This window comes from Panthera leo, chromosome B1, assembly GCF_018350215.1.
Source record: "Panthera leo isolate Ple1 chromosome B1, P.leo_Ple1_pat1.1, whole genome shotgun sequence".
In the NCBI taxonomy this organism is placed as follows: domain Eukaryota; kingdom Metazoa; phylum Chordata; class Mammalia; order Carnivora; family Felidae; genus Panthera; species Panthera leo.
Window position 1 is genome coordinate 138777797 of NC_056682.1, and position 24630 is coordinate 138802426.

At 40.8% G+C, this 24630-nt stretch overlaps 1 protein-coding gene across 1 annotated transcript; it reads right to left on the reverse strand.

The window, feature by feature from the left end:
* Positions 1-276: 276 nt before the first annotated feature.
* On the reverse strand, positions 277-24630 carry BMP3 (bone morphogenetic protein 3). The gene is made up of 3 exons (XM_042933983.1): positions 24306-24630; positions 7794-8704; positions 277-592 (listed from the first exon to the last, which is right to left on the reverse strand). The coding sequence occupies exons 1-3, from the start codon at positions 24628-24630 to the stop codon at positions 401-403; spliced, it is 1428 nt and encodes a 475-aa protein (XP_042789917.1). The 3' UTR covers positions 277-400.

Sequence of the window (24630 nt, forward strand, 5' to 3'; positions counted from 1 at the left end):
AAATCTACTTCAAAATATGAAAAATTTCTATTCTCTATGAGTAGAGATAAGTGATAAGCTATTGGTGTTTTTCCAACCTATTTTCAAAGCTCCTTACAAAAATAAATCAGTGTGTCCTCTAATAGCTCTGAAAAAGAGTTTCAGTGATCATTTTTCCTTCGTGAATTTTTTAAAAAAAGAAATAAATGTCCATAGTTACGAAAATCTTGCATTTAGTTACATTCAGAGACAAACACAGTCCAGTTCTCCTTGATGGAAATCGTCAGTCTGTCTGCTCATTCTCTTTGACTATAAAAAATCTTTTGGGATGAAATGCATTGGCAGTGCAAAACAAGGGGGGGGGGAGTCCATTAAATAAAGTAATGATTGAATTAAGCACCCAGATGAGTTCTTTGCCAGGTTATCTGCAAGCACAAGACTCTACTGTCATATTAGGATACACTTTAAGTACCACGTTCTTATTCTCATCAAAGAATAAGATACTGAGTGAGGACATCTTTTCTGGCACACAGCAAGGCTCAGGGATTCCAGGAATGACGCCCACAGCTCTCACTATACTCTGGATGGTAGCATGGTTTGATGGCTTCAAAGACTAGAAAAGAAATGGGAGAACACATAAGTTAGGTGGAACTCCTTTCCCACTCTTCACTGTTCATCCCTAAGGTACATACGCAACGAATTCGTTTCAACAACTTTATAACGCTCTGGCATCATTACCCGTTCAGCACGATCTCCTATACCATCATCACCAACATGGTTACCATTTATTAAGTACCTGCTACATGCCAGGCATGTTATATATAGTATCTGTGATCCTTATAACAAAACTACCATTTTTAAATATTTTACAAATAAATAAATAGTCTCAAAAAGCTTAAATGACATGTCTAAGGTCAAATAACTAGTAAGTGGTAGAGTGGGTATGTGAATCCAGTTATCTAAGCCGGAATCACTTAACTAAAAACAATTTAGTTGCCAAACAGGGGAATAACACACTCTAGGGTGTTTTCAACAACAGGACTGCAACAAAAACCATTTGTTCTTGATTCTACGCTAATCATAATGAACCCTAGCAAACACCCTATTTAATTAACATAGACATATTATTACCACTGCTATAGCGATATTTCTACTTTGCTGTTAAAATAAAACCAAGCACATCAAGGAGCACTGATTTATTTAGTAGTCGCCACCAGGATGAACTGGACGGTAATCACTCCACTGTAATTATTTATTCACCTCTTCTTCGGAGCACAAATTGGGGTTAAGAAGATCACCCCATTGGCCACTGGGGGTCACTGTTGCTTCATGGGTTCAGACTTCAAGGCAGTCGTGTTAGAAGTGTTCCAAGTGTGAGCCATATATATCTTCTGGGAATATTCTAGGGGGCAGAAGGTTATCTCATGGATATCAGAAGTTTGACCAAGGAAGAAAAATTTGTTCCTGAGAAAATGCCAAATGGAACCATTAACATCCATGTGAGACAAGTGGTTTTCTTTAGAGTGCCAAACAGCTCTGCTCAGCCTTGAAGGACACTTTTCCAAGCCCAGAATGTTCGGGTATTGCCAGAGTGGCATGAACTTCTTCAGGAGAGATGCCATGCTTTTCAGCATTAGTTTTCCCCAATGTCTCTCTAAGGCAGGTGAAACGAGTTTTGTTTTAAATATATTTAGAACCAGAAATTTGGTAACTTGCCAGAGATCACATGTCAATTCAGAAGTGGGATTTAGGCCAAAACTCTGGGTTTTTAATTTCAAGACTTCAAGCCACGTTTCTCATGGCTCAGAGGCACCTCTGAGTTGATATTTTAATTTCATACCCCTAAACCTCCCAGTACGGGAAACTGGAACAAGTTAAAAGGTTAAGGTACATACAAATCAAGGGAAAAGCAAATAATATAGAAAGCTGGCATACCACTAAAAAAAAAAAAAGAAAGAAAAGAAAACAGATTATTTTTGTTAGACAAACGGCAAATCTGATTTGCCTCATCCCATCTTTAAACTTTAATTAAAGAAATTATCTATACATTAGACTTTAAATTTATTGTGAAGGGGCATAAATCATTTAAAAAATGGTCTTGATGAGGTGCAACTTTTTTTTTTTTACTCTTTCTTCCTAGAAACTTTAAGTATATGTTGAAAAGAGTTGTTAACTTTCACTCAATTAGCTTTGCAAAGCAAGGTATTCTCCCTTTAAGAAAAGGAAGTCTATGTTGTTCTATTTCAGGTATCTTGTGCCTTGCAGCATCGCCAAAATCTGTGTAACTGACACAAACTGTAATTGGTATTGTACCGTAGAGATCAATAACCACTGTCGTTATTTCATCAGTATTGGTAATTTCCAAAGAAAATTTTTGCAGCCATCCACTTTTCTCTATTGATTTATTCTTAAGACTCAGTGATCCAAACAGCTTATAATAATGTCCCAAAGGATTTTTTTTTAAACCACAGATTTTGTGACATTATTCTGTGACTTTTTATGTCTTAATGACTCCTATAATATTTAAATTTCATAAGAAGTGGATCTATTTAAGTAGAAGAGGTCTCGAAGGATAAATACTGCTCTGCATTGCTGTTCTCCAGTGCCTGGAACAGTATATGCTCTGGGCACTGAATATTTACTAAATGGATGAAATACTTCTAAGAAATAGCTTACCCTCCATCATACCTATTTCTGTGGAAATAATTCCCATCAACAAAAATAAAAGTTTCTGTGCAAATGACCCAGAGTAGATACGGAAAATATTCATGGGTGTTTCCTAGGAAAATTCCTGTCCTTTTTTTTTTTTTTTTTTTCTTAAGCTCTAACTCACAAATGATAGATTCAGAAACTATGAACAGTCTCTGGTGGGCTCGCTGGAATTCAGGAATGGGCCCTTGATTCTGAGTTGGTGTGTCTTATCAGACAACTTCAATTTTCTAGGGAGTTTCCCCATTTGACTCACTATGGAATCCTCTGATCAGGCTGCCATTACCAGGAATCATTATGTCATGCACAAAAGATTCATGCACTAATTGCTCATTTGAAGCACGCTGCCAGTCTATAATTTCTGTTTGTTTTTGAGTTCAGATCATGCTTCTCATGACTCTCTTGATACAGCTTAATAAATTTGTCCATCGCAAATGCAGTCTGTGTTATTTCCCTCCCTAGTCTCTGTTTTTAATGCGAGTAAAACATAACTTTAACATCAGTTGAGGTGATTTTTGCTTAGGTAACTGAGTACAGCAACATTTAGGATTTTGGGGTCATCTTTTCATGACCAGAGATTGGAATTGGAAACTCAGGAAAGTAATTTGAGGGTCTATCGCTTTGAAGTCATTAAATGTGAATTTCTTCTTGATATAGGATATTTGGCTCAACGTGTTTAGATTCTTTGCTGCCCAATTCTTTTGTCTTTGCTATCCTTGGCTTCCGCACGATTCCATGAAAAAAATAACTCCATTCCTCTAATCCTTGTTGGTTCTCTCGCATCTCGGTCAGCAACAATGGCTCAATCATTTTCATTTCATTTGAAAGCTCTGTTTTCCATCTCCGCTAAGGTGGTGAGGGGGAAGCAAAGGCATACGACTTGGCCTTAGCTATATGGGTATTTTTCATCTCATGGCAGAATTCCAGGGGTCTCTCCCTGGGAGAACAGATTGGCTGTAGGGGCTAGAAATCAGAAAAATCCATGCGGCCGTGTCTGTGAATGAAATCTGCAGTGGTCCGGCCCGCACCTGCCAAGCGGCGCCTGATGTCCTCGAGTTGAATTTGATTACAAATGCATTAGCAAGGGAGAGTGTGTCATCAGCTAAGAGCCTTCATTCCTGACCTGGGCCATGGGGTTTTGCTCCACACTCTCCCAGTCCAGCCCACATGGGTGTGATAGCCCAGAAACTATCTAATTGGAATCAGTGAAAGGGCAAAGCCTGGAATTTGGGAAAGGCAGCACACAGCTGTTCTGAATTACAGAACAGGTTGTCGACTTTTGCAGACGGAGAGCCCCGCCATATAGAGCAGACTTTCGTGAAGGAGGCCAAAAGGAAGGAGGGCCAGCAGAGGAGTCTGGCCTGGGAGAACTTTTCTCTGGGGCAAAATGTATATCTAAAGTCTGAAAGTTCTTTGGCGCCTCAGTTATTCCACATGTGTTTGTACTGATCTGGTCAGAGACCTTATTTTCCTCTGTTGCTCCGACTGTATTTTTCTCTTAATAGCTCGCTCTGGTTACCATGTTGGAAGCTGTACTGATAATAGCAATGCTTATTAATTACCCCTAACATAGCAGCTTTGTATTGCTTCGTGTTACCCATCCTTTTGGTTACCACACCACCTGAAAGCCACAGAGCCTGGAAGGCCGAAAGGGAACCACTAGAAAGCCTTAAAAGTTAAGCCGATTCTCACAAGGTGATGAGAGACGGAGAACTCCATGTAACAGCCAAACTTCCACTCTCAACTTGGCAAAAGGAAATCTCAGGCTCAGAGAGAAAACTCCACACTTCTCCCTGTTATGTCTCCCTGGAGTTCTGATGCCATTCCAAGTTTTGACAAATATTATGATGAGTTCAGTTGTTGCAACCAATGCTGTCCTGATTCTATTACTCTCCAAAGAAACGTTACTGGAAGAGCTTACAGGCTGTTGAACCTGCAGGGAGAATCCTATTTTAGGCTTTGTGATGTTTGAAAAGAGAGTAGAAACATTTGTAAAACTTTTCCTTGTCTTACATCTTTTATTCTCTTGATCCCTTTCCCCATTTGGTCTTCCTTCAGCCCCCTACATTGAATTTTCTGTTCTCCTCGGTCTCAACAATGACCTTTAATACAAATATTAATAGCAAATACTTATGGAGCGCCTACCATGTGCACGGTGTTCTACTGTTTTCTTTACCCACTGTTGTTATTATGTAGAAACTATTGTTTTTATCATGTACTATTGTACCCATTTCAAAGTTGAGAACACTAACATACAACTGACCCTTGAACAATGTAGGTTTGAACTGCATGGGTCCACATATACGTAGATTTTTTTTTTTTTTATAAATTCAGTAATGCAAATGTATTTTCCTTTCCTTATGATTTTCTGAATATTTTCTTTTTTCTAGCTTACTTTATTGTTAAGAATACAATATAGAATACATGTAACATAGTAAATCCATGTTAATCTACTGTTTATGTTATTGATAAGGCTTCTGATCAACAGGTGGCTATTAGTAGTTAAGTTTTGGGGGAGTTAGGACTTACTGATGGATTTTTGACTGTGCGAGACATCAGTGCTCCAAACCCCTGTGTTGTTGTTCAAGGGTCAACTGTATGAATTCTCCCCCAAACCACATTTAGCCCTCAATTTTGCTACTCAAAGTGGGATTTGTGGACCAGCAGCATCAGCAACACCTAGGAGCTGCAATGGATACGCAGAATATTAGGCTATATGCCCGGAACCACTGGATCAGAACCTCCGTGTTCCCAGGCAAACTGCAGCCGCATTAGAATTAAGAAGTCCTGCTACAACCAAGCATGTACATTTAATCATTCTGCTGCGTTAACACACTTCCCTCCTTAAACTTATCTGTTACTCTTAACTTATCCCTATAAGTTTTATTTTTAATTTTAATGTTTATTTATTTTCTAGAGAGAGAGAGTGCAAGTGGGGGAGGGGCAGAGAGAGAGGGGGACACAGAATCTGAACCAGGCTCCAGGCTCTGAGCTGTCAGCACAGAGCCCGACGTGGGGCCCAAACCCAAGGACCAAGAAGTCCTGAAGCTGAAGTCAGAGGCTTAATCGACCGAGCCACCCAGGCGCCCCCCCCATAAGGTTTTTAAATAATTATTCTTTGCATCACTGAGAATCATCATGAAGAACTACCAAAGCAATGGCAGGGTTTTGCATAGTCAGAGCAAGATGGAAGGGGTAAGACGGGGTAACTGTGGCAGAGCGGAGACCAGACCAGGTCTCCCGAGTGAGTAGTTGAAAACTCACTGAATAGCTCCATATTGTCATGGCTCCCTGGGTATGAAAATTTGGAGTCAGGAAGAAAAATTATTTCCCCAGGCTACATAGAAGAAACTACAGTTTACGAGTGTGAGAGATTATTTGGAAAACTCACAGACCCACTTAAAATCAGTCATCCTGGGTTCAGAGACAGACTGTGAATTCATTTTGTCTCTCAATGCCACAAAGCAACCCACACTATAAAGATTCATCACTGTTAACATTCTGCATCTTTGTGGTCTGTTTTTAAATGCTATCCCGGGGCGTCTGGGTGGCTCAGTTGGTTAAGTGTCCAACTTTAGCTCGGGTCAGGATCTCATGGTTTGTGAGTTTGAGCCCCGTGTCAGGATCTGTGCTGACAGCTCAGAGCCTGGAGCCTGCCTCGGATTCTGTCTCCCTCTCTCTCTGTCCCTCCCCTACTCATGGCTTTGTCTTTCTCTCTCTCAAAAATAACTAAACATTAAAGAAAATAAAAAAAAAATGCTGTCCCAATTGGCAAAAGTTTTGTTTGACAGTGATATACCCCTTATGAATATTTAGACAAGATAAGGCTGTTTATATCATAGTAAATGTATATAATTCTTATTTTGTGTTTAGATTTAAAGAACATGGAGTCGACAAAAATCCTTGGGAGAGACAAGTCTTAGAAGATGTAGAAAACTTTTTCTTCTGAGATATTCTAAGAAGAAAACGCGATTCCAATCAAGTTACTGGCCCGGAGGCTGACCTGCTTTTGTTCGGCCAGACCTTTATGCATGTGTTCCATTAAACATCCCAATGAGCAGGACACTAGAACATGAACATGATAATTTAAAGATCTATAAGTAGAAGTTGCTCACTCTTTGAGGCAAAAGATTTTTTTTCTCTGTTATTATGCAACAGCAAAAGTTGATTCCCCTCAAGTTTTGAGAAAAAGAACAAAAAAAACCCATCTCTCTTCTTTCTCTGAATTCTATTCCTACAGCCCCTTTTCATTGTATGTCAGAGATTCAAACTGTTATAAGCTAAGAATAGAGGTTCAGAGATAAGCCTAACTGAAGGCCAGAGGGCACCACTGTACTTTACTAACTCTAAATTCAAAGAAAATAGTCACTTGGATTTGCTGTGCAAGGCAGTGGTGGGATTGGGGAAGCTTCTGAGAATATATTCATCAGGATACTGAGTACTGATACGATACAGTGCAGTTTCCACTGATTTTGGAAGAGACACAGGTAAGCTCTGACCGGATGAAGTAAATTTTGGAAGAAGCTTATAGAGTCCACATACCCTATGTTACCTCTGTTTTTGATGTTTATTAGGGAAGCAAATGAAATAAGCATCTGGTGGATTTCATGAGGTGAGTTTACCTGGCCCAACCCTGATCCTGACTCTGGTGGGGCCAGTTCATCTCATGAGAAACTATTTGTCAAAAAGTTCTGCACAAGGCATCGATGCAATTAGTCCTTTCCCTTCCTTTTCCCCATGACATCTGGTCATTCTCTGAATACCCTCTCCAATATCAGCCTTCTGTCGTTTGTGGCTTGCTTATTGTGGGCAGATACAGATTTGCCCCCAGCTGAGGAGACCACATGGCTGATTGCACTGTGTTTGGAAGAAGCACAAAACACACATTTTACATTTTTTCTCATATCCTTCCTCATACCGATACTGACTTCATATCACCTTAGCAACCATTAAAGAAAAACCAAGCGTAACCATTCTTGCCTAGTACATGTCAGAAGGCAATAAATAAGTGTCCAGATGGATTTCGTCAATGAAAACACACTCTCGGTCAGTGTGTCTTTCTCCTCTACGGAAAGAGGAAGTATAGGACAGAGAACAACGGCTACCTTTGGCATGGGGAACTGGCATGCTCCGGAGCAGTAATAGGCATCGAAGGATTTGGGGGAGATGATCCATTCACTCCAGCCAATATCCGCAAAGTCCACTTTAAGGTACCGCCTGGCACAATTGCGCGGTTCAATCCATTGCTTTCTTCTGGCCTTCTTCAGGGTCTGCTCATCAAACTGGAGAGTCTGGCTCTTCTGGGGGGGTCCCTTTCTCTGTTTCTTTTTGTTTTTAGTCTTCTCTGGGGCCTGAGTCTGAAGGGTCTTGTAAGGCTTTCTCTCCTCCCATACCCCATCCTCCCTATACTGATATTCTGCCCCAGGAAGCTCGTTGTTCTGCAGAGGCAGCAGGACCCCAGCCGAGCGCTTCCTTCTCCGTTCGGTAGAAAGGGCAGCCTTGATATGGCCGTCCGGTTTAGGCACAGCTCCAATGGGGAAATTCCGGTGCCTCTGCAAGCTTGATACCACACTCTCCGGCTCAGAAATGGCAGCATCGTTGGCATACACCAAGATATAAGGCTCGGGGAAGGGCAACATCTTCTTTGGCAGCTGGTGTCCTTTGGAGGTAATGTTAAATCCTATGAGGAACTCTTCATTTTCCTTGGCCCTTCTCAAGAGCTGAGTGATGTCTTTAGACAGCCAGGACCCAAGGTCTCGATGAGATTTGGCTACGTCTACTGAAAGGTGACCGAGGTGTTGACTTTGGTTTCTGTCAGATTTGAGGATCCACGCAGAGAGATCAATCAGAACGTGTTTCCTCTGAGCATGAGGTGAGCATCCTCGGGATGCTGGACAACTCAGGCTGATGTTTATTAGCTCTCCAATATAGAAATACAGTGTGGCAGATAAAATGTTTTCAGACTTGGTTAGAGAAGTCAGGTTAAAGATGTGTAGTCCTTTGCTTCCAAGGGTTCCTAGGAAGGGAAAAAAAAGAAGAGTAAACAAGAGTAAACAGGAACCCTACCTGCCACCACATACAAAAAGAAACTAAAAATGAGTTAATGGCCTAAATATAAGAGCTAGAGCCATCAAATTCTTAGAAGAAAACGTACAGGTAAAATCTGCCTGGCCTTAAATTTGGCGATGGATTCTTAGATAATGACACCCAAGATATGAGCAGCAAAAGAAAAATGGATGAAGAAAATATTTTCAAATCATACACCTGACAAAATGCGGTATCCAGAACATGTAAATAATTCTTACAACTCAACATCAGAAAGTCAAAGAAACCAATAAAAAATGGCCAAAAACATCAGATAGACATTTCTCTAAAAAAGACACTTAAAGGGCCAACATGCACATGAAAAGATGCTCAACATTAGTAATCACTGGGGAAATGTAAACAAAAATCACACTGTGGTACCATTTGACATACACCAGCCTAGCTATAAGAATGAAAAACAAAATATGTATTAGCAAGGATGTGGAGAAACAGGAACACTTTACATTGCTGGTTGAAATGTAAAATGCTTCAGCTGATGTGGAAAAGTTTGACAGTTCCTCCAAAAGTTGAACATAGAGATATCATGTGAGCCCACAACTCTATTCCTTTATAGACAAAAGTAGTGAAAACAAGTATTCAAACAAGTACATGTACATGCATGTTTACAGTAACACTATTCACAATAGCCAAAGGTGGACACAGCTCAAACCTCCATCAACGAATGAATGGAAAAACAGTGTTCTATCCATGCAGTGGAATATTAGTTAGCCATAAAAAGTAATGAAGTGATACCTGCCACAATGTGGAGGAAGCTTGGAAACATTGTTAAATGAAAGAAGCCAGCTACAAAAGGTCCCATATTGTATGATTCCGTTTACATGAAATGTTCCAGAACAGCTAAATCCGTAGAGACAGGATGCAGATTGATGTTTTCCGGGGGCTGGAGGCATGCAGAATGGGGGGAAACCTCTTATTGGGTAGGGGGTTTTATTCTAGAATTATAGAAATATTTTGGAATTAGGCAGACTTGGTGGTTATACAACATTGTGAAGGTATCGAATGTTGCTGAATTGTTCACTTAAAAAGTAGTTTATTTCACGTTATGTGAATTTCACCTCAATTAAACAAACAAAAACGATAATAGGAGTAATTTTAAAAGCTAGAGAAGATTAAAGCAAGGATTCGCCGTTTTTACTGATTTGCTTTTTCCTTTCCTGAAGCACTACAAATGTGTGTAAGTTGTAACACAACAGTAAACTTACTGGCATGAGAGCTGAGAGCTCTGGCTTTTCATTACGAAATTACCAAGAACTAGTCCTGTAAATCTGGCACAGGATTGGAATATCTTCTTATTAGTGGGAGTGTATAGCCTACTGGTTACAAGCATTGATGAGATTAGATTCACCCTGATTCAAGTCCTGACTCAGCCACTTTGGGCAAGCTAGTGTTCTCATTCATAACATAGAGATTGTGTCTACATCTACTGTCATCAGCATTAAATTAGATGTGTGTAAAGCAGTTCATAAAGCACCCAGAAAGTGTTTCTCTAACTATAATTCATTATTGTTATTAGTGTATTATGGGATTATATCTTCTTCTACCTGCCTCACAAAGTTTACGGTGCAGGATGGGGGTAGGTGAGCAAGACCATCTAACTCAATATTCAGGTAACATGTGTGGAACAATGAGCCACACATTCAAACGTGTCATAAAGAATTAACACTGTTGCGGAGCTTGCCTGGAGTTTATGACATCTCAAGAATTCAAGAGTCGAATAATTTCTTCTTTCGATGAAATTACTGACCTGGGTCAAATTGTGTTCCAATTCTTCAGAGATGAGAGTAACAGAACAAGAGATTGATTAGGAAGGGCAGAGGTTGGTTCCTTCTCTTCAGATCATCTACCAAATTAGTGGTAAGGCTGAGGTTAGACTCAAGAATGCCCAGTCCTGGGACCAGCCACCAGAGCCCGAGTCCCCCTCCGTGCACTTGTTCCACATACATACTGGTTTCAGAAACATATACGCAATCGTGAGATTATGTTCTTGATCAAAAACATATTTCAGTAAAAACAAAACATTTCTACAAAGATGTGGAAACTTAGAATGAGTTCCCTGAGTCCGCAAGCACAAGGGAAGTGCAATGGGAAACATATTTTACTCATTTTTAACACCGTGTGAAGGAAAAGGAGGAAGCTGCCATTTGTGCCCATTTGTATAATCCATGAGACCAGGATAATATTTTACAGACCTTTACAACAAAGCCATGGCATCAGGGTTGTTCAGAGACTCTAGCCTTAATTCGTACCAGTCACTGTAGCATATACTTTTACCCAAACTTCTTGTAGCAGATGGAAGTTTAAAATGGAAGGAAGAGAAGTCTCTGTTCTAAGTATGTGGCAATCGAATGGTTGCCAAACAGACACCCTGGCAGGGAAAAAACGAACTACATGGGATCTGGGTGGTAGTGTCTTAATGGGTAAAGTAATAGTGCTCCTTCGCCCAACAGTTTGCTTCAAAATGTATCCTCCTCCTGGAAAAAAAAAAAAAAAAAAGTTCCCTCTTTCAAACTGTTTCCAGACACCTTGTGACCTGCTGTTAAGCAGCCTCCACCCCTGTGTCTAATCTTCAATATCCTCTCGTAAATGCTTCAGAATCTGTCAGGCTGCCTCTTGTGATGGCTCTCATTTTAGTTCAGTACACTATTTTGAAGTCAAAGCCCCGTGGCCCAGGCCCAGCTCCACCACACCCACTAGCTGTCCTCAGGCAAATAATCTAAGCTCTTTAAGCCTCAGTTGGCTTTGTTATTATTTATTTATTTACTTATTTATTTATTTTATTTTATTATTATTATTATTATCTTTTTTTTTGACAGAGAAAGACAGGGGAAGAGAGCGAGAGACAGAGAGAGAGAGAAAGAGAATCCAAAGCAGGTGCCATGCTCAGCGCAGAGCCCGACCCCCTGGCTTGATCCTACGACTCTGGGATCATGACCTGAGCCAGAATCAATAGTCCATGCTCATCCTGATTGAACCACCCAGGCGCCCTTCAGTTTGCTTATTTGTAAAAAGAGTCCAACAGCATCGACTGCAGAGGTGTGCAAATTAATTGACAGAATGCAGGCAGAGCTTGCAGCACACAGAAAATCTCAACGGATGTTAGCTAACTAGAATGGTCTGTCCAATATGGTGGTGACTGGCTATTTAAGGTTGAACGGCAATGTGCTGTTCAATGTAAAATGCACGCTGGATTTCAAAGACTTAGTACAAACATGAATGTAAAATATCACATGAATGTAAGTTTATATCGATTGCATATTAAAGGATAATATCTGGATGGATGGGGTTAAATACTGTGATAGATACTGTAATTTAAAATAAGAAATACATATATTTGGTCTTTGTCCTGTGTCTGTCACAGAGCTCCTAAAACCCTTGGAATTTCCTAGGTGATGAGAACTATACAGGTGCCTTTTGTTATGTTAACAAGGTGAATTTAGAGGACTGGTGGGGATGGGGCTGGTTGCAGGGGAACCAACCCACTGATTAGAGGGTTGGCATTTTTAGTCCTATCTCTGATTCACAAGGAAAGAGGAGCCAGAGGTTGAAGCCATCACCAAAGGCCAATGATTCAATCAATCATGCCTATATGATGAAGCCTCCATAAAAACCCAAAAGAATGGCGTTCAGAATGCTTCCAGGTTGGTGAATACATGGAGATTTGGGGAAAAGCAGCGCGCCTGGGCAAGGCATGGGATCTCCACACCCTTTCCCCCTACCTTGCCCAATGCATCTTTTCCATCTGGCTGTTTCTGAGTTGCATCCTGGTAATCTGGTAAACAAATACATTTCCTGAGTTCGGTGAGCTGCTCTTGCAAATTAATTGGACCCAAGGAGGGGGTCATGGGAACCTCTAATATGTATGAGGCCAGTTGGTCAGAAGCACAGGTAACAACCTTGGCTTGCGACTGGCATCAGAAGTGGAGGGTGGTCGGGGTACCCGGGTGGCTCAGTCGGTTGAGCGTCCGACTTCGGCTCAGGTCATGATCTCACAGTCTGTGGGTTCGAGCCCCGCATCAGGCTCTGTGCTGACCGCTTGCTCAGAGCCTGGAGCCTGCTTCAGATTCTGTGTGTCCTCTCTCTGCCCCTCCCCTGCTCACGCTTTGTCTCACTCTGTTTCTCAAAAATAAATAAATGTAAAAAAAAAAAATTTTTTTTTTTTAAATAAAAAAAAATTTTAAATAAAAAAAAAGAAGTGGAGGGTGGTCTTGTGGGCTGAGCCCTTCGCCTGTGGGATCTGATCCCATCTTCAGGGAGACCGAGTTGAATTCTCAGATACCCTGCTGGTGTCTGAGAATTGCTTGCTGGTACGGGGAACTTCCTCCCCTCTCACCCACACCAGAAACTGGGTACAGAACATTTTCAATATAATCGTATGTTCTTAAAATTAATTTCACTTGTTGCTTCTCATATTTTTAAGTGTGGCCACTAGAAATTTAAAATTACATATGTGGCTCACATTTGTGGCTCAAATGAAATTTCTGCTGGACCATGGCAGTCGAGGGTAACCACCACTTTTGTAGTCACATATAGTCCAAAAGGGAAGAAAAAAAGGCATTTATTTCTTTCCAAGTGCAGAGAAGAACTAGGATTTTGCTAAACATGAATCCTTAAACCCGAAAGTGAACCGGGCAAAAGATTCCCTTCTTGGAATGTAACATACTTTCCTTTACCAAGAACATTAGATAAAGATAATTTTGGTGATTACTTTCTAATTTTCCCTCCAGCTGTAGCTAATTGGTTCAATCTGCAGTCAAAAGTCTAAGGTTAACAAACTGCTCCAAAATAGAGTTAAAAGAGTTAAATGGGCAGTTTAGCGACAGTGCTTTACGGCATAGCGATTCTACACATAGCTTCAGTTGTGTTATTTGGGTATCTCACATGGTCATCCACTACAGCCAACAAAGAACCAGAAGCAAAGCAAAACCAATGTTTCCGTTTAACAAACATGAGGGTGTCGAACACCTCCTAGGGACTGGATCCTGCCCTGGGTCTCAGGGCTGCACAAATGGCCGCTGCTGTCCACACTGTGGCAGGGGGGAAAAAACCGATAAGCAATAAGCAGGTAGTTAGGCCATGATGACGTCACTTGCTGTCAGAGGTGTGAACTACATTCTTGGAGTAGCACCAAGGAGGGAGCAAGTAACTTTGTGCATGTAAGGGGAAGGATACACCGGGAAGAGTTAACCTTTGAACTAGACTTTTAGGAATGAAGGGAAAAGGGGAAGTTGGGGGTGGGAAAACGGAAGGAGCACATTCTGGCAGTATGCAATACTGGAGGTATTTGCATAGCGATATTTCCAATGTTTTAAGTAGACATTTATAAAATATCCCAAATTAATCTAGATTTTTGAAGTCCTAACAGACATCTAAGCTGCCGAATTCAGAAAAGGGATGGCCAATTCACATCTAGCTCCTAACTACAGGTGCTGTATTATGCCCAGCACTCAACGTCTTTGCCATTTCTACCAGGCCAGGGGGCGCATTAGCCCTGGCTGTTCTAGATGACCTCGACTCCCTCTTTGTTCTAATAATAAGCTACAAGTCTCAGCCATTTCGCCAGAACATTTTTTGACTTCTCCAACCCATACTTTATTTTTGCCTTCTTTAACCTAAAACATTTCATTTCTGTGCAAGTTAATGCTCCTTCCCTCCAAACGCCCCATCAAATGCTTAGTATTTACAATGGATGGAAACAGGAATAAGAGAGTCGTGCAGAGTTGCATGGAGTTGAGTGGAGAGGAATAACTAAGGAGATAAATACCTCCCTGAAAGTGGAAATAAGTGATAATATGTATTCAACCACTCTCATGCTTTTTATCTGATGGAGTTTTAAAATTAATTTAACTTTTCCAAATGAGAGTCTTCACATACTTAAGAACAGGGGTTTCGCAGTAGGCGTCTTGCTCTTCTCCCTGAGTAGTTGAGTCTTATCTACAGACACAGGTATATATGTTCAAACACCAGTAAATGAAAAATGCTAGAGTGCTCGCTTTTTCTTTTCTTCTGAACTATTCTGATACTTAGCTATCTGGAATTATTGAATTAGAACCCCAAGGTACACTTTCTGATTAATAAGAACAAACTGACACACTAATAATATAAAAAACAATGGTGGGTTTTATCAGGTGAAAAAAAAAAAAAAAAAAACAATAGTTAACGAATTTTCAGGCTGTCTGTAGTCTTCAGGTACCAGGAAGCATTAACTGCCACACCAATCTAACTATATCTAGAGTTGCATGCTTAATTATGGATGTTCTCATTTTAACCAATTTATTGATACAGAAGAGAGTAACCAAGATGTTGACGGGTCTGGAAACTGTGTCTTACAAGTTTGAGTTGAATAAATGGAGAATACATGGTCTGAAGGAAGAAAAAAAAATAGTTTACCAATGTTATGAAATTGTTCGCAAATACTTAAGGGGCTGAAGAGAGATTGGGGTTTTTCTTTCCAGGGTCAAAGATGAGAATGAGGTCTAAAGGTGAGAGTTGAATGGAGGCAGTATCCAGACCAATATGTAATGACTTTCTAAGTGTCTAGTACGATAGTGAGACCCTTCTGTGGGACTGAGCAAACATAAGATAGTCCTAATTCAAGACTATTGCAGGAGGATATTTTTCTGATATGGAGGGTGTGGGAGATGCACTAGATAACCTCTCAGATCCCATGCAAGGAACTGCAACAGGCTTTATTTTCAGCTCTTCCTAAGGAAATGTTTTTGACGCCAAAATATAACTACCAATAGGTGGTGCTGTTTTCTTACTGTTTTCTGGCACTGGCACAAGCTTGGATTTTCCTTGCTTGGGAACACATCAACTGCAGTCTAGTTAGGATTTGCCATTGGCATTATAATTTTTTGAATTTTCTAAAATCATCATGTCTGTGAATTTAAAAAGCCTCCAGAAGTCAGGTGAGTTTCAGCCACACGCCTCTTCGAACACCTGTCAGGGTTTTGCTGTTTCTTCCTAGAATGCCTTCATCTGCCCTGCTGTCCTTGATAATCCAGACCTGCTTTGTTAAGGCAGAGAAGCGGCACCACTCTTGAGGCACGCTTATCATGACAACCCACTCCTTCGGTTGGAATCCCGCTTCTAATACGATTTTCATCATACTGTCGTTCCTTCCTAAGACCAAGAACTCCTTAAAGGCAAGGTCACCTGTAGTAACTTTTATCAGATTCGTCAGCCCCAAGCCTAGGGCTTAACTCTAAAGCAGTACTCAGTAAATGCTGCTTTCATGAATAAACGGACCGAGTCCAGCCTATTCATTGTAGAAATTCAAAAAATGAAGCACCAGCTAGGTAACATTGATTTTGGAGAGAAGCCCAGGTCTTCTATTAACTATATAGAATTTTTTAGGGAGTTTGATAAATAGATAAAGGCAGAGGATTTATTTCTGTTTTTATCTGAAGACAAAGCACCTAAGCCTAATAAAACCAAGGACTCAGTAGGAACCTGTAACTTAGGACAGGCCGTGTTATGGCAAGGTTCAGCTCCTGTCAAGGAGTAGCTGAGGTGGTGCCCAGGGAGTGGTAAGTTCACCTTCGTGCTGGCCCACGCAGAATGTTTTCAGAGGGAATTAGGACATATAATGGAAAGCTTTCTATGTAAAGTCTGATTTTAAAACAAATAGCCTAAATGAAATCTTGATGATTAGTTAAATCCCCAGAAAGCAGGAAAAACATTGTAGTCATACAGAAAATACGTAACTAAGGACAAGTTTCTTTCCCCCAACTTCTTTCTCCAATGTACAACTGCTAGAAATGCCAGGGTGCCTAGGAAAGAGTCGCATACACCTGCAGCCACTGGCTGAGTGCTTGCGGATTACTGACTCCAGACTGCTGCTTCTCTCTGCCACCTTCAGCTCTCAGGCAAAGGCAAGATGGAGACTTTCTAAATAGAACAGAAAGTCACAGATTTTTGTTTTTCTTGCAGAGTGCCATCAAACGACTGAGTTTTATGGGATTCCAAGACAACCATTCTCTATGTCCAAAGTAAAACATGGCCAAAGATGATATAATGTAGGTTTCTCTAGAACAGCAAAATGTTCATTAATCAGTTTATCTACTCTCAGCCTCTGCCCAAGGGCATTCCTAGACTGTGAGCTCTCAGAGGGCAGACCCATGTCCTAATAAATCTTTGAACTCCTAGTACTTTGCACAGTCTGGAGTATTTATATCCTGAAAAATATTTGTCAGATGTGTTGAATGAACAACTGTGTAAACTCACCAGATTCAAAAATGTTTCCTACTTAACACCAAAATGAAAACAAAACAAAACAAAACAAAACAAAACAAAAAAAAAACTTTCAAGTAGTTTCAACTTCCCAAAGTCAGCAGAAGCCCTTCTTGGGTTTACGTACCATATGGCATTATGGTGCTTCCTTTCAGCTCATCAGGAAAAAAGCATTATTAGAACAGTTGTATATAAAGTAGAATAGCATTGCCATTTGACACGTACATAGTAAAACGCCTCATGGAAACTTCTCTCATGGCAAGTTTATTTTTAAAGGATCTTTTGCCTGGCTAATAGCTTCTCTACTATCTCTTCTTATCTAGTCCCCTGAACATCTAATTCAGCTCAACTGAAATATTTACTGAGTGCCTGCTATGTGGCAAACTACACCAGATCCTCAGAACACAAGAGTGAAATGAGATATTCTCTTTGCACTTCAGAGACTTGTTTTACACATTCCTCTTCCATATCCCCCTTCTAGCAGGTCTATTAGGCTCCCAACTCTCTGAAACTATGACAGAAGGGTAAGAAGTCTTTATTAACTTACTTGAAAGCCCACTCCAGAGAAAAGACTACCTTAAAGATGCTAATATACCTTCTAAAGTGAAAGAAGCCTGCTATTATATAAATTAATAAACCATTTGTCCACAGAAAGGTCCACTGAAAGCACCAGATGAGATCAGGTCTCACACGTGAATCAATCCTGGATTTTAGAAGCTGGTTATAAGATACTCAAAACCTTAGGGACATGAGGTTAGACAAGTATGTCTCGAACATGCATCAGAATCACCTTGATGGCTTGTTAAAATAGAGATTTCTGTGTCCCACCCCCAGAATTTAATTCAGATGGTCTTGGGTGGGCTGGAGAATATCCAACAAGTTCCCTGGTGACACTGATACAGCTAATACAGAGACCATCCTTTAGAACATTTAACCTCACTACAACAAAGTGTAGCCGTGCTCACTCAGCCATCAAGGCCAGGACAGAAATAGTACCTTCTTGAATGTGGGTTTGGGGTATTATGGATTGTATTACAAGAGGACTATCACCTGTTTATATTTACATTGCTGTTGTGTGTTACAAACAATTGCACGTGAGCCCCATTTTACGTATATTTATGGCTTTGTGGGAAGCTAGAGAGAGACACCTTTTAAAATACTAAAATATCTCATTTATACAGAGCTTCTAAACTTTTAATGCATTTTCCCAATTGAGTTTTACCATCTGTCTGTGACACTGGCACAGTAGGTATGACTTAACCATTTGATAGTTAAAGAAACTGAGACTGGCAATGTTAGATAACCTGATTAATTAGCAATTCGACCAAGGTTAGCCTTTAGATCTCTTAACTCAGCCTCAGGTAATAGAAAAATTAAAGTACCAGGAATCTCTTCTTTGCTTGAAAACCATTTACCTTAACCCATGCCTAAGTGTAGCCGTTACACTTAATTCAAATAGTCTTTAGTTTAATTCCATGCAATATTTTAATTTTAAATTTTCTTCGAAGGAAAAGCAAATAAGATCGTATTGGGTCTCAGTTGATTTACCTGTAAAATCAGATGATTGGACAAAGAATCTTGCATTTCTACAACTATTGGATGCCTTTACTTTATAAAAGGAATATTTAAAAGAACTCAGTAGAGTAAGAAATACTTACTGAAGATGGTAACAGCGTAGCATCAGTTTGTCCCCAGATTTTATTCCTAGTAGGGCCCAAATAAAATCTAGGCACTGCATTCACTGTGGTTCTGTTGCCAAGAAAAGATGGTCTGAAAGGTAAGTCCATCACTGAAGGACTCAATAAACACACTGCTCAATTAGCTCTATGACTTACATGCATAGGTGTCTGAAATAAATAAAGAGACATCTATGCCTTTAAACATATCATCCCTAAAAGGTGTTTTACCGAAAGTACTGTTTCAGGTACCAATATGCTAGGACACAACCGCTGCTAATATGTGGTAGACCAGCAACTTCATGCATTTCTAAACATTCCATATATGAGCGCTCTTCAGTTACACTGTCATCATTTACTACTGTCCAAAGTAGATATTATCCTGGTATACTCGTGTCACTTGATTAATACTATGTCAGTGTTTCCATTACATAATTCTATGTTCATGGGCTCATAACCATAACAATGCACTCTGAACTGAAACTTGGCATAGGAAGTTCAAGCTGAAACTATTTGTGATGCTAAACTTATTTCCACTACCACCACTAAAATCAAGTTAGTAAGTTACTAATTACTAGGATATACACACTGAATAGATGGGAAAACCAGCCAAATTTGGAGAGAAAACTTCTGATGTTGTAGCAAAATTTCCTGGGTAGCAAATAGAAAGGATATGCAAAGTTGTTCAGTATTTTTCACTAGGCTTTTTGATGGGTACGATTTTTATTATGTCTAATAAATGCAACAAACATTGGTGATTATATAAGGGATTTGATAGGTGTCTTGAGTGTGTCTGTTTTTTTTTTTTTTCAGTGTCTTTCATCAAGATACTAATGGCGATACAGTTAAACAAAGTTATGTGTATAATCTCCAGTGAATTTTTCCACAAATAAAGTAGCTTTTCTTTTAAAAGCATCATACTAGCTGTGAACTAATGCAGATCAAGTCCAGAGAAGACAACAATGGAGGAGAATTCATAAAGAAACTGGGAAAATGGGAATTTAATAACAGAGAGATTCTATGATTACATTCAGAGAAGTTTAAAACATGAAAGCAGGAAGATGATATGGTGCCAGTTGGACCCAAGTCCAAAAAGTAAAAATGGAAGTTACCATCCTGACATAGGTATTAAATGGGAAATGAGAAACGAGACCGTTTTCAGTTGTGATTATTTACTTGCATTTTGCATATCTTCCTTTCCTGGGGAATTAGGAAGTGTCCGAACCACTGTTTCCCCAACTAGATATCTTAGAACCATAATTCTCTAAAATGCTCTCTCAGAGGGAAAATGATCCACTCTTAGGAGGACTCACTATCATTGAAAGGCCCTGAGATTCCCATAGCAAATAAAAATGATAGTTTTTTTCCCCAAACTTATTTGACCATGGGACCCAATTTTATGTAACACCTGTTAACATCTTCCAAAGACACTTTTTATAAAATTTTCTCCTAGAAAATTAGACTGGAATATTAGAAATAATAGGTTTTGAGCTGAGCTCACTCAGTATGTTTGAAAAATTGTCTGGTAAATACAGCATGACATCCATTTCTTCTTCCATGTAAGGGGGGTTGAACTTGCTCTCTTTAAGGCCTCTTCTACATATAAACTTGTATAATTCTAAAATGCCTAAGAGCAGATTTGACATTCATGTCCCTATTTAATTTTTAGAGAGATCTAAACTGGGTCAGTCAAGTGCTCATAAATATCATTGCTTGGATAAGATATATGTGACCACCTTAATATATTCTTAATTATGTATATATTTTTAATGTATAAATATTTCCTGAGTGAATTACCTATGTAGGGGATGTTTTTCCCACTGACCCTCATGGTCTCTTGGCTTCTTTGAGTGTGTCTAACTATACTAAAAAGCCAGATTTAAATAATTTTTTTTTTCATGTAACTCATTCTCTTTCTCTTTTCCATTAGTATGGATAATCAAGAATTCATGGTATTATGGATTTTTAAATGTCAGAGATTGTAAAGCTGTCTTGCCCATTACAGTAAAAACTTCATTAAGGGCTGTCATGCATTCAAAGTAGTATGTAATTCACAGCAGCCATGTATACACCTCCCTTCTCCAGATGTACTGTTGTCTTTTGAATACAAACGTTAGATAACCCGAGTGCTCTTTAATTTCAAGCCTAGTTTCTAGGTGCCAGAAATTTTAAGGTAACTACGTTTTAATAATGTTATTATATTCCCTTGCCATTAAACCCATTAAAAGTGATGTTCTACCACTGGCCCGTGGATTTTACAAGGATGGCCCCTACTGGAATGCTCGATTTGCCCTTAACTCTATCTTTTCCAAAGGCTTACATTTTAGCCTCGCACTTCAAAATCACATCAAATGATAATCCTTTATTTTTAAATAGTTTTGGTCACAGTAGGAAGGACGCTCCCTTTCTCATTGAAGGAAAATATTCACTTTTGGGTCCGGATTCCCTCAATTTTCCAGTCTGTGTGATTTTTTTTTAAAAAGGTGACACATATTCACCGAAATGTCATCATTTTGTAGTTACATTTCATGAATTAAAGTAATGATACTTTCCTAATAAGAACATGTGTGATTTAATCACTTTTCCTAAAGAAGTTCCATTTGTGAAGAGGAAATATAAGAATAAGTGGCTATGGGAACAATGAGAAACTAATGAGCACAAAGCGTGTACCCTAAAAAATCAGGCCAGGAGAAAACCTTCTGTGAAATATTCTTCTTTTTACACACAGTAGCCACGGACAACCTAGACTAAGATTAAAATAAAAGCTGATTTCATATGCCTCTGGTGTTCCTACAAGACGGTGTATTTTTATAAATCTAAACTGCTCTGTCGTCAATAGTTTTGTAAATTACTTCTTACAAAGGAAAAGATAAAACCTATCTTTATGTAAACCCTTACACATCACAAAAAGACTTATGAGTGTTCCAAACTTACGGTTTTGGCACACCCACTGCATAGCATTGAGGGAGGAGAAAAGGGGTTAGCAGAAAGTGTATTTAGGATGAATGCCACCCACCATCAAGTAATGGTTTAAGTAGAAAGTAATCAGAGGGATACCACAGCAGCTACATTTCAACCAAAGATATTCTAGGTTTAGAACAATAAATACTTTTAATCAGGTATGTTCCAAGGAGCAAATAGGGCTCTAAGGCTATAACTCAGCCTGAATAAGCACTTGGAAAGTCTGCCTGATCAGCAGCAACTCCATATACACAGCACACGATCTGACCTTCCACTAAAATTTGTAACATCGTTGCTATAGAGAAGCCCATATGCTGTGAAACCTAAACACCATGGGCTAGAAAACATATCTGATTTATTAAAGCAGACAGCATCTTTCACCTATATCAGAACATACGTCGCAAGACAAAGAGAGTTATGGAAATGTTGATATGGACAGAGAAGAGGGACACACATAAAAAGCCTTAGCACCTTCCCCAAATCGTGCCTTCTTAGAGCCAGAACTGCCTTATAATAAGGTCTTTTTAGTGTGTTAGTAACTAAACACTCTTGGAAGGGGTCCAGATGAACCACCTCTCCAGGAGTCTCCGATGCGGTAACATGACACTTAAGCTTCCACAAAAACCAGTGTCCACGTTTGATGAATAAGTCATTAAGACAGTCTCTAGGATGCTAAAGGGATTACTTTCCTTATCAGGGCACACAGCCTTGTATATATGCTTCAAGCTGCAATTCATCATTTCAAGGGAACTTCTGGCCTCCGTATCAGAGTTTATCATTTGATGGTATGAGACCAGTGAGACTGATAAGGGACACTGAAATTATAATGCACAGAATGAGCGGAAGCCCAAAAGTCCAAGGGGCCTGAGTTATTCAAATCCTTATCCATCTCCCACACATGGTTCACTCAGCCTAAAACAAACATACAAACAACTATGCAATAGGTGTGAATGAAGCAAACTCACAATCCACTTCCAAACCCTGTGATTCATACTAAAAAAGGAACTTGTTGATAAAAAAACATACCATATGTCTCTTGGGTGCTTTGGCTACTCCCTAGGAATATCACACACACACACACACACACACACACATACACACACACACACACACACACACTATCGAGATAAGAGCGACTTGAGTATCTTCGTTTACTGCCACCTGCCTTGCCCACCCAACTTCTCTCCAATTCCTGTTGTTCCCACGCTGCTCTTTCACTGAGCTCTGCTCTCAGAGTTGCACTGAAATAAACAAGGCATTCGCTGGTCTAGTCAGCTGTGAGGATAGGCTCAAGTGGCTGGCATACCAGGGAGAGGGCAGCCCTTTACACATTATGTTCATGGTTTTAAGAAGAAGGTGAAATCTGGTTCAGCTCAGACCCTAGCTAAAGACTCTGCATTAGAAAGCATAATTCACATTTATTGTAAATGTCATCATGCCTAGGAGCTCTAGAGTGTATTTACAGTGTCAACCTAGGGCTTTCCTTGATGGATGCTTTGGTTTTCCTTTTTTTCCAGGAGTCCTACATATCAAAGCTTCAGGAGACTTCTTTCTAGTGATTCTGACAGAATGGATAGAGCATGAGGCCAGGCCTCCTTACTTGAAGATTCTTGGCTATTTTTCACCGGTTCACTGAAGACAGGCTTTGCAAGTTACATTTCCCTTTATCGTGAATGTAGTGAACAAAAAAGCCTGATGCGTCTTCAAAGCATATAAACCGAGTCAGTGTCCAGGAAACTTTCCCTCAAGCTGTTAGCACAAGGGAGGCAGGCTGTTAGCATAAGTTATTCGCTTCACCACAGGGGACAGGAGAAACCTTGTTAAACCATGAATCTCAGTCCGCAGTGATCTGTGTGTTGAAAAATGGGATGAGCAGATTTTCATCGGCGGATTCCAAGAGGTGTTTACATCCACGCTGTCCACCCCCACCCCCCTCAACTCCTCCCAGGGTGGAATAGGTACAACCCCTATTTGCCCAGATGGGTTTTAAATAATCAGAACACCAGACCACCTGGTTTCGTTTGTGTGTTTGCCACCAAGGGACTATCAGATAGAAAGTGTCAAATACAGTAAACACAGAGAACTGTGCAAGTCAAGAGGGGGTGCAAGGTCTGGAGAAGCGACTGTCTAAAGGGCGAGGGGAAGGCGTCTAGTTCCAGTGTGACTTTTCTCTCTGGTGCCTCGGGTTGGCATAAAATGACAGCTGCCTTTAGGTAGACATGGCCAAAGCCCAGTCCAAGGGAATTTCCGCTGGCTGGCTTAAGAAACATCAGCACGAGGGGCCCCAAGAGTGCTTCAGACACCCAGCGCGGGAGGGCTCCGCTGGGCAAGGGATAGCCCCTCACCCTTTTCCAGGCAGTTCCTCCAACCCACCCCTACCTACCGGGCTGCTCAGCACCTTTCTTCTCTCCAGATCTCCCTCTCAATTCAGGCTCTAAAACTGGGATTACTCGCTGGCGAAACGCGGGGTGTGACGGGACCGAGGGGCTCGGTGGGCGGCTGCACAGGGTGAGGGAAGGTCTCTAGGTCGCATCAGAGAGAGGAGAGCAGACAAAGAAGCTGTGTGTAAGTGTGTGTGGGGGGGGGGGGTCCCAGGAGAAACCTGCGGCGGGACCGCGGAAAGGGGGCGTCTCGGGCACTCACCTGATGCTCCGGCTCGAAAGCTGCGAACTGTGTTGCCTTCGCGCAGGGGTGGGGGCCGCAGGGGCTGAGAGCCCCGCTCGGAGGACCGCTGCTCCCGTTCCGCCTCGCCCCTGCCACCGCCGCTGTACCTGTCATAGAGCCGCAGCATGTGCTCCGACACCTTGTCGTGTGGCTGCAGCACGGGGCCGGGGCCACCACCTGCCGTGCGGTCTCCTGGCACAGCCCTGTGCGGCTCCGGGACATTGCGCGTCAGTCCCTCTCCCCGCGCCAGGCTCACGCAGAAGCAGCCTAGCCACAGGCACAGCAGCCGGAGCGCCCCAGCCAT